We start from the raw sequence: 11,567 nt of genomic DNA on the forward strand, positions 1-11,567 counted from the left end.
TCTACACAGTAGCCCAAGATAAAAGGAGTACCAACCAAAACAGTGGTGTCCGCATAGATGCCACAGACCCGAATGGGAATAAGCAGACATATTATGGACGCATAGATGAAATATGGGAACTAGAATATGCACCTACTTTGAAGATCCCATTGTTCAAGTGCCAATGGGTCAAGGTGACCGGAGGCGGGGTAACAGTAGACAACGAGTATGGAATGACAACAGTAGACCTTAGTAATATTGGGTACAAAGACGAACCATTCGTCCTTGCCAAGGATGTGAATCAGGTGTTCTATGTCAATGATATGTCTACCAAACCAAAAAGAGGGAAAAACGATAATGACTCAACCAAAGAGCCAAAGCGCCACATAGTTCTTTCAGGGAAAAGAGGTCATCGTGGGAATTGAGGACAAGTCGGACATGTCAGAAGAATATGAAAAGGATGACCGAATTCCGCCCTTCAAAGTGAACAAAGACCCTAGCATCTTGGTAAATGATGAGGACACTCCATGGTTACGAAGCGATCATAACCAAGGGACATACGTAAAGAAGAAGTTCACTGCTGTGCCCACTTGATGATATAGTGATTTAATATAGTGTGTGTTTGAGATATTATGTAATAATTGTGAATTCAGATGTTTATTATGCCATGTTTCAAATTAAATCAAAGTTTGATTTGGTGGGATTTCTCTCTCAAAAAGGTAAATTAGGATACTGAGTGATGAAAAATTAAAATATTAACGTTAAAATGATGTGAAACAAATTTCCTGTCCAAAACCAATAATTTTAATAATTTTAATTAAACACTACATTTTTGCATTAACGAAATAATAAATATTAGTTACATTATGTTTTATAATTCTAACAAAAAATAAAAAGTTAGGTTATCGATTTTTCCTATGTGCAATAAACAAAAATAAAATTCATATTTTTAACAAAATAATTTTATGCCTTTTATTTAATTTACTATGTATTTAATAAAAACTATTGCATTTCTATTGTATTTAACAAGACTATTGCTTAAAACAGGCGGGAAATGAAACTGCAGGCCACCTTTACTCCCGGGTGGGAAGCCCACCCGGGAGTAAAGGTGGGCTGCAGTTTCGTGGCCCGCCAAAAAAAAGCCTTTACTCCCGGTGCGTGTTACCAACCGGGAGTAAAGGTATACCTTTACTCCCGGTTGGTAACACGCACCAGGAGTAAAGGCACCTTTACTCCCGGTTGGTAATACGCACCGGGAGTAAAGGGTTTTTACTCCCGGTTGGTGGCTGGCACCGGGAGTAATTCTCCTCTGCTATATAACCTCCAGCGCCTGGCAGATCGATCCGCTCATCTTCTTCCTCGTCGAACACCGCCGCCCTCTTCTTCCTCGCGCCGCGTCCGTTCGCCTTCCGTGACACCGGCGCCGCCGTCTTCTTCCTCGTGCGGCCTCCACCGCGCGCGCCCGTGCCCCTCCTCCGCGCTTGCCCGTGGCCCTCCACCGCGCCCTCCTCCGCGCCCGAGGCCCTCCACCGCGCGTTGCCCCACCGCGCCGGCCCGAGGCCCTCTAGTACGTACACTGCCGAGCTTGATCGAGGTGATATATTCGTCGATCTCTTTGTACATTCGTCCGAGCCCTCCACTGCCGAGTTATAGATCACGTCGAAAACTACAACTTTGGTGTAAGCCATGTCAACGGTCGAGGTCGATTGAAAATTCCAAATTTTGAATCACAAAATCTAGAAACTAAAAATGAATATTTGGAACTCTAAATGATTTTAAATAAAAACATATCTTAAGGCAAGTTTTGAATATTTGGAACTCTAAATGACAAGTATAATTAAGGATCACCAATGAAATTACTTTAGAAATTAATTAGATCGATGTAAATCCATGGCTTGTATAATAAACACGCTATATATTATTTTGGAAACATCAACCGCCATATATTCATCACTATATGATATGCCATTATTTCAAGATGCAGTTTCAATAGAAGAATTTTTTCTATCTTCATAGATCAATGTTTGTTAACGAAATTTTATCCAAATATATTCATGTAGGGTCTTTTTTTTTTGAAGGATTTGTTGTAGGATATATAATGGTCAAATAGGAACTCAATTTTGATACCCAGTTTGTAAACTAAGCGTTTTTTAGTTTATCAAAAATATCACATGTGATGATGTTAGCAGTTTTTGTTGGACTTGCATGCATGGCTACAGACAAATGAAGGAAAACTTCAATGTTTCTTCATTTGTGAACTTTGAATATACAGATATAATATATTAATGTTGCTAAAGTAATATGAGCATTACATATTTTTTTACGGGAAGACTATCTTCAAACTTTATATCATAGCATCAGAGATCGCCTGTAGAAGAAGAAAATAAATTCTTATCATTTCGGAAATAGTAATGGTTATATGAGCAATAAGACACATATACTTACATTTCATAATGACTTATACTTACATTATTAACATAGAATTTTCTCATATGATGAATGACTACATGGTTCACATGGTACATAGGATCACAACATCACGCACCGACACCGCCCCGGCCCGCCTCACGTCGTCGTCGTCGTCAGCACGCCGGCCCGCCTCACGTCATCGTCGTCAGCACACCGGCCACCGCGTCGACACGTATATATACGTCATTTGTATTCATATGCATTTCGTCCATGCGTTTCTATGTATACGGCGGAGCACCGCCGCCCTCGTTCATCCATGTGTACAGACATATATACGGCGGAGTGGAGCACCGCCACTCTTGTCACACCGCCCTTTCTCGTGCCCTAATTCGCCCTAGTACCGACGTAGTTCGTCCTAGTGTGGCGAATTGCATCCGTGATCGAGGGGCAAGATTTAATAATGCATATTGTTTGTAGATTTTACGCATGTAATAAGCAAAGATTTGACGTACTATATATTGGTTTTGTTTTTTGAAGCTAGATGGCCGACCCGAGAAATATGGATGAGGAGTTGATGATGAATTTGATCAACACTGGCACTCAAGTTGCCGGCGATGATGGTGCTAAAAATAATGTGCAAGAGGATGTAGATGACGGGAGTCAGTACTTAGCTCTTGAACAAAATGAGCAACAACATATTGGCCAAGTATATATTTTTTATTATTAGCTATATATATATATTATCATATGTCTTATGTGTGCTCATGACATTAAAAATAATGTTTATGTTTTGTAGCCCTCTGGATCGACATCAACAACTACAACGAAGAGTAAAAATGTTCGAGGTCCCAAAAAGCCATTGGAGGGTCGCTTCATCATCTCGGAGTTCAATGTGGATACAGGAGAACCGGGGGGGCCGAATAAAATGAAATTTGTGCACCACTGTGGTTACCTTGTACGGGACCGGCTCCCGATTAGTACCCATGAATGGAAGAAGAAGACCAATGCTCCTCATATCAGTTTTGTCTCCGATCGTGACAAGGTGTTAATTTGGAATGATGTCTTGGTACATTTCATGCTCCAAACAGATGATTATGATGATATAATAGATGGTGATGAATTGAAGGAGCGAGTTAGGGATTGGGCAATGAAGAAGATGGCCACCCAGTTTCAGACTTGGAAGAAACACCTATACACGACGTATGTCAAGAAGAACATAGCACCAGATTTTACTGTCCCAGGCCCGATCTCAAAGCAGAGGCCCTATTGGGATGAGTTTGTACAGTACAAGACTTTGGAAGAGGGTGTGAGTCGGGTGATAAAGAACCAACGTAATGCCCAACAGAAGACATACCACCATACCTTGGGATCAGGTGGCTACCCGACTGCCATTAAGAAGTGGAACAAAATGGAAGCAGACCTTCTTGCCAAGGGTATCAGACCAGAATCACTCGAGTGGGGAGAACGTGCAAAGAATTGGTTTTTCGCTCATGGGGGAACACTAGACCAGGAGACAGGGAAGTGCGTTTATGGCGCAAGACTGCAAGAAGCAGCAGAAAGATTGTTTTATGCTCAGAGAGCTACTGCTAGTGGTGCGTTCAGGCCCAACAGAGAGAAGGATGAGCTGACATACGCCATCAGGACTATTGAACATGGTGGCCGAACTAGAGGCAAAGGAAGTGTCTCGTGGGAGCATGGATTCCCTCAGGACAGACCTTCCTACAGAAGTCGCTAGAGAAAGAAGGAAGAAGAGGCACACCGGCTCCAGAGGTTGGAGGAAGCGGTGCGTGAAGCACAGAAGCGGGAAAAAAACCTTGAAGCGAGAATGCTGGAGGAAATCAAAAGGCAAGTGCAAATAGCAGTGAGTGCAAGCAAGCAGGCATCAGAGCCAGGAATCAACATTAGCCAATCTGTTCAGTTGAAAAGCAGCTGCGCTTCCACGGAGATACCAAATTAAGGGGACACAGGACTGCGCTTCCCTGTGGATGACGTCACTGAACCTTGTACAACGTGTGAGCTACACATTCCGAAGGAGAATTCCACAATCAAGGTGGCTATCGGTCTTGTTAATCCTATCGACCGAACCAAGACACCAAGGATTCATGGGAATATAATCCAAGAAGGATATGCTACCATCTCGGTAGATAAAGCTGAAAAAGGTTTTAGTGATTTGCCTCTTGACATTCCTGGAGGTGATGGCGAGAAGACTCTAGGAGAAGCGGAGAAGACATTCATTCTATGGCGCAAGCGCTACATCATCATTCCAGGGATGTCGGCAACACCTCCTCCTGAACTACCTCACCATAGGTACGTGCGGATGAAAACACTACATCATTAATTTGTATTGGCTTAAATAATTAACAATCTGCTCATAATAATATGTCATTCCTTTTTTTGTAGCAGATCCTCCCCCAACCTAAATCTAATTGTTCAATCGCCAGATCATCATAGTGCTCTGTACGATGACATTGTGTTGGAAGACGAGGCTGCATCCACACCCTCTCCAAGGAGGTCTCCAACGCCGCAGCCGCCACCTCCAAGGAGGTCTCCAACGCCGCTGCCAACACCTCCAAGGAGGTCTCCAACGCCTCCCCCGCCCCCGCCTACCAAGAAGCCTAGCAAGAGGCCAGCCCCTCAAACAAAGAACCAGTCCCCGCCTGCAAAGAAAGCCACCGTGAAACCAAGGGCTATTCCCAAAATAATATCTGAAGAGAAGGAAGAAGGAACTGATGCATATAAAAAAGACATGTCTAGATTCTATGACAAACTTAAAATGAATCAAGAAGCAAGGAGAAACCCAGAGAAACCGTACTTCTTCGTAGCTCCGGATATTTTAAGAAAAAAGGTGACTTCTTACCAGCAACAACAGCGGGAATCTCGTAAGCCGTCCAAATCAACGTTATCAGACTATGACCGCACTCTCACCAAGTCAATTGAGGCGGCACAGAAAAAGAAGCGGGCAGGGAAAGGAGTTACCCAACTCGGACAACAAGCGCACCAATCAATCCCCCCGCTAGTTGTTGGTAATGAATATGGTTCGAATTTAGGATTAATGCATCAGGCAAGCATACCTCCGGATGTCGATTTGGATCACCTTGGTGAATTTCTTGATGAGACTGGTCTCGACCTTTACCAGATGTTTGGTGATGGAAACATTGAGGGTGCGGCGGAGGTTGATATTTGGAAGAAAAAATTTGTACTAGGCCAGAGTCTATACAACCCTCAAGCCTTATCTGATCTGGGGACGCAAATGTACCTGCTAAACAAGTGGTACATGCAGGCGTCTACCAGTGGAGACTTCTGCGTTGGTGTTAGAATTAGAAACGAACATTGGTTCCGTGGCGATGATGTTATGTATGTTGACTTTGCAGAATTTCATCAACTATGCCACCTGACCTCTCTGGACAAAGTTATCATTAGCTGCTATTGCCTGTAAGTAATAATTCTTTCGATCTATTATTAAACTCATCATATGTGTGTATATGCATATAAATTATCCTAACAAGTACTATATATATGCAGATTTACAATGACAGAGCTCAGAAAGGAAGGCTGCAATGAAATTGGTTTTGTTGATCCCCATATAGTATTCAAAGACCCAATTACTCCAATGACTAATTGAAAGTCTGAGTCAGAGAGTAACATCATGAACTTCTTAGTGAACCAACGCCACAAGAAGGATATACTCTTTCCCTATAACTTCAAGTGAGTGTTAATCATGTCGATCATAGCCTTAATGGCTCATATGTTGATTCTAGTTAATTAATGAGTGTTATGCGTTATATCCTATAAACACATGCAGCAATCACTGGATATTGATGGACATCGATCTGGTGAAAAGTCACTTGATAATCTATGACTCGATGAGAAAACCACAACAAGACTATCAAGATATGATAGATATTATCCAGAGGTAATTTCGGGATCTCTAGCAACTATATATACACACAAACATGATGATTAACTATATCTGATGACGTGGCAAATTTTTTATTGGGCAGTGTTTAGAAAACCTTTATTGAGAAGCAACACATGGAAAAATGCAAAGCGCCACTGAATGTAATCCCTTTGAAAGTAAGTCCCCTGAATCGCATCATCTTTATTAATTAAACATATAGCTTTCACCGGATCACCAGATTGGATGACAAATCTTTTTCTCGTAAAGTGGTGTCTGAGGCAGGAACAGGGGAACAACTACTGTGGTTACTATGTTTGCAAGTTTATCAAGATGCTCTCCCAAAGAACTCCTACAGAGAGACTCAAAGTACGTTAAAAATACACTATATATTCATTTAATTATTATTATTGATTGTGTTACTATGTCTTTATATATATATATGTACATATATTAATTTATTTTCCTTTAATTCAAACCTGTAGACTCGATGGTTGGAGGAAAAGGTCATACGGCAAGACCAAATCAAAGCAATTCAAGAGTCTATAGCCGGATTTTTTAATGAGCAGGTCATCGATTCCAAGGGCGAGTTCTACTTCGACCCAACACTGCCATTGAAGCCAAGCTAGAGGATGAGAGGAAACTTGTTATGTCACAACAACTATAATGCAATCTTTTGTAATATATGCACATGAAATAATATAATGTAAAATACACATATGCATGCATGCATGTAAATATATATACGATGCATGCATGCATATATATATATATATTTCTATGCTTGAATTGTGTGATTTAATATGTTCATTGTGCTTGAACCGAAACATACTATATGCACGTATAAATGTATAATTAGCATCGTACAATACGACTTCGAAAACCTATTTTGAAAAGAAAACAAAAAAATGAAAAGAAAAGAAAAAAGAAAAAATCCTTTAGTCCCGGTTCGTATTACCAATCGGGACTAAAGGTGCCGGCCATCGTGGCATGTCAGGAGGCACCTTTAGTCCCGGTTGGTGTTACCCACCGGGACTAAAGGTCCTCCTTTAGTCCCGGTTCCTGACCCGGGACTAAAGGACCCCCCTTTAGTCCCGGATGCTTGCTCCCGGGTGGGGAACCGGGACTAGAGGGGGTTCCCCACCGGGAGTAAAGCTCGGTTCTCTACCAGTGTAGGGCCCACAAACGGACATCAAAACAAAGCATTTCAAGATTTGGCATCACGCCAGAGGGTACAACTTTTCTGGAGTCATTGCTTTTTCTAGAGGCAAAGGGCATAGCATCCTTTCCATTCCACATATGCAATGAAACGCTAGTGTCCTCCTTGTCGGGCTGCTCAAACTGGACCATTTGATCGGTCTGGAAGTGCGTCAACTTCTGGAAGAAGCTGCGATCACTGGAGTTAATATTGCTTGCTGTTACCGTGGACTCTGTTGACAGGTTGAGATAACAGAGCGCCGGTAACCTAGCAAGAAGTTTCAGATCCTGCTCATCCATAGTAATCACATACAGCATCAAGTGGGCCAGGTTGGGAAGACGTGTGGAACTAATGCATGACGGCAATTTGGAAAATATAATTAAACGCCATCCCAAATAATGGAGAGGTCGTGGGAGCACAAAGCCTGCTGCTTCCCACATGGCTGTATCTGCGTACCAAGCTGAACCGTCCACAACTATATGCTGGATCTTGTGCAGATTGCTTAGAGACTCCATGAAATCTCCCAGCATGCTCTCGTCCATCCCATCATCAGTGACAAATTCAAGCACCCTCAGTTCTCGCAGGCTGGCAAGCTCCTTGAAAAATCTCTTGGGCTTATCAATGAAACCATCTAATATTATTAGCTCCTCCAGGGAAACCAGCTTCCCAATCCCATCCGGTACCTTTTTGTCAGCACATAGCCGGACCAGCTCCGTTAGGTGCACAATGCTTGCTGGCAATGTTCCTTGCACATCGAGTGTTTGCGGAAATTTTTGCCGCACATCGAGTGTTTGCAGTAACTTTAGATTCCCTATTTGCATGGGGAGCTCAAAGGAACTACCGTTCAATCTTATCCTAAGGTACCTCAAGTGAAGTAAATCACCAAGATGCTCAAGGTGGCAACCTTTCTCAAAGCTGCAGTCTACTATGTCCAGCACGCGCAAAAGCTTAAATCTCAAAAACTGGTCCCGGCTATCAATAAAGCAGTTGAATGCGGTATATGACCTCACTTTTGGCATCCCAGTAACCATTGTTTCAGAATTTATGTGCTCGGCTATTCTGTTTAGGTTGGCTAACCGACGGACACTGCTTGGTGCAGGTGTTTCTTCAACATTATCACCTAATATAGTAATAAAGGTTTCATCAGATGAAAGCTTACGCATCAGATCAAGAACCATATCATGAACACGACATCTTTCTACTCTGCCATTCCACCAATTCTCCACTGGTTGGATCAAGCTTCTATTAATGAGATCATTGAAGTATCTTTCTCCAAGCTCAAATAATCTTGTTCCCTGTTTCCCATCAATAAATCCTTCAGCTATCCACTTCCATATCAAAGAATCCTTTTCGATCTCATAATCTTCTGGATATGTACTTAGATACAGTAAGCATGTCCTCAAATGTGGAGGCAAATCATAGTAGCTAAATGAAAGTATTGTCATAGTATCTTCAGCTTCCCTGTTATCTGTAGTATGAAAACCAATAGAGTTGTAGACCATTGACCATTCGCATTCTGGTTTACCAGCCAACAAACTAGCCATTGTGATGATTGCTAATGGTATACCAGCACATTTCTTTAGAATTTTCTCAGAAATGTCATCTAGATGGTTATCAAGAAACTTTCGGTCTGCTCTAGATAACCTTGTATAAAATAATTTCATGGAGTCATCATAGGAAAGTTGTTTCAGCTTGTAAACCTCACCAGATGCTTTGGCAACTTCAACATTTCGAGTAGTTGTGATTACTTTACTTCCACGATTATTCTCAACAAGTGCTAGTTCGATTGCTTCCTAGGTGCGTACCTCCCATACATCATCAATAACAATAAAATACCTATCCACACCAAAGTGGAAGAACCATAGGTTAATAAAGTTTGGAGCTTCTGCAGAAGCAAGAAATTTGCTAATATTAAAGGAAGTCAGCATGACACATAAAACACAAGGTCGTGTTAGTAAAAATAAAACACATGATGGAAGTTGCGACGGTTAATGGTCAAGGATAATTTCCTTTGCGGTTCTTGTATTTTCCTTTGCGTTTTTTTAGCACCCAAGATAATTCGGGATTCTAGTAGTGATATTTATAGAAACTACACACCAAGTGGCCTATTCGAAGAAAACTTCATATTTAAGGACACTTTATTACACAGAACTTACTCATCTATGGCCTTGTTGCAAACATAGGCAACCCTAAAACGTTGTTTTTCCTATAATTTATAGTTTCAGAAGGTACACATGTTCAAAATCTAAGCTCGTAAAAATGTTTATGAATTTACTTAATTAAACTATGATGCGTAGAAGTGCGAAATGCATTGTCCTTTTTTATAGCTAGTCAAGTAGTCTAAAAGCTGCATACTTAAAAAACGAGCAATCTCAAGTAGTCTCGCATAAATGATGTGGAGATAGCATTTTTAGGATAAATATGACATAGTGTAGCATCGACTAACTGAGGAGCAATATCTTAAAAGCACAGGCTAAATACAATTTACAATTGGATGTCTGTGTTACCTCTTTTTCTTCAGGAATTCTCGGAGTTGGTGAATGAGGAGCTCGACGCCTCTCTCAGTGTTGTGAATGTCCTTATGGTTTTCACTGTCAAGATGAAAGAGAATATCCTTGAAAACTTTTACCAAGTCATGATCCCGACCGATTGAAATGAAAGCCCCGCAGTCGTATTGTGGTTTAAGCTTGTCATACACCGCTCTGGCAAGAGTGGTTTTACCCAATCCTCCAACTCCCACAACTGAAACCATCCTCATCTTCTTATCGGAGGCATCATGATCCTGATGGGATGTATTCAGCAAGGATATGAGCTCGTCGCTTGACTTGTCGACACCAATAAGTTGTGTCACTTGTTTGTACATAGCTTTAAGGCGGGGATCAATAGTTGACGTTGCTGCGAGTGGCTTGCACATAATCTCATCAAGTTTGTACTTCTGACGATTGTTGGCCACGTCCTCGAGACGCTTTGTTATGTCCTTGATCTTTGCTGCAATATCACGGCGAGCCTTGGCCTTGCTGAACAGCTCAACCAGCTTCGTCATGGCAAGTTTGAAGCTGCTGGAGTCGGCGTTGTTCTTGCTGCTGTCGACGCGAACGAGGAAGGTGTCGATGATATCCTCCATATCGTAGGATGCCTCCCTCACCTCGCGTGCCCACACCTTGACCTGATCATCTAGCCGGTCCCATGGCACATCCGAGACCTTGTGGAGGAAAGGGTAGATGCTGTCCAGCTCGCGGGAGAGCGACTGCACTTGCTTCCTCACACCCTTCTGGAGCTTGTACTCACCTTGGAGCAGCTGAAGAAGCTTGGGGGCGAGGCTTCCCAGCGCCCCCGTCACCACACTCATGCTTCTTGATCTCTTGGTTGGTTCAGACCATTGCGTAGCGATTTCGTAGTGCTACTGCGGTGGTGGCACGGCTCTAGATGGAGCGAGGCATGCTTGCTGGTGGCTGGGCGTAGAGAGCTCACACCTTCGCCGATCCACTCTCTAGACCAACCTTTGCTCACACTGCCGAGTTAAAACTCTTTGGCATCTGAGAGTCTCAGACTGCAGGTGTCTTTAGAGATGGCACTGATGAGTGATGAGCACAACATATGCTGCTCCGCCGTGAGTGGGGGCCGACGACTTGACTTGCTGGCCTGCGCGGACCTCTGCCCCTGTCCTCTATTATTGCCTTCAGTTATCGGTTGATGTCTTGGGTTAGATCTGAGTGCAGTGGAGATTTTTCATAGTGGTTAGTTGGTCGTAATGTAGTCTGTGGTGGCAAGGTATCCACTACAAATGTTATTTATGGGTGGATACAATGCAACCACGTAGCCGGCAACGGGTGGCAGCTGCCGTCGCACTCTGCACGCACATAATTCTCATGCTGAGTTAGACCGCGGTTGATGTCTTGGGTTAGATCTGAGTGCAGTGGCATGCTGGGCCATGACAAACTAGTATGTGCGTTTATACGCTTTTCTCACGCTGATCCATCGCAGGGGATCTCGTTCACACGCAAACCAATCAAGTCAGATAAAAACACTGTTTAGGAGGAGACCACACCATCAGACTGAATAAATTCAGTCCCGTGAATGCTCATC

The 11,567-nt window shown here is 42.7% G+C and overlaps 1 protein-coding gene across 4 annotated transcripts; it reads right to left on the reverse strand.

Annotated features, from left to right (window-relative positions):
- Positions 1-7,427: 7,427 nt before the first annotated feature.
- Positions 7,428-11,151, reverse strand: LOC136484267 (putative disease resistance protein At1g50180). Of its 4 annotated transcripts, none has more exons than XM_066481502.1 (2): positions 9,989-11,151; positions 7,428-8,949 (listed from the first exon to the last, which is right to left on the reverse strand). In XM_066481502.1, exon 2 carries the CDS (start codon positions 8,924-8,926, stop codon positions 7,448-7,450), a length of 1,479 nt encoding a protein of 492 aa, XP_066337599.1. In that variant the 5' UTR covers positions 8,927-8,949; positions 9,989-11,151; the 3' UTR covers positions 7,428-7,447. The 4 variants fall into 4 exon arrangements, with proteins under 4 accessions (XP_066337599.1, XP_066337598.1, XP_066337601.1 ...); XM_066481501.1 differs by having other exon boundaries at positions 7,428-9,317; XM_066481504.1 differs by having other exon boundaries at positions 9,989-11,142.
- Between the last annotated feature and the right edge of the window lie 416 nt (positions 11,152-11,567).

The sequence above is a fragment of the Miscanthus floridulus genome, chromosome 9 (genome assembly GCF_019320115.1).
Source record: "Miscanthus floridulus cultivar M001 chromosome 9, ASM1932011v1, whole genome shotgun sequence".
In the NCBI taxonomy this organism is placed as follows: Eukaryota; Viridiplantae; Streptophyta; class Magnoliopsida; order Poales; family Poaceae; genus Miscanthus; species Miscanthus floridulus.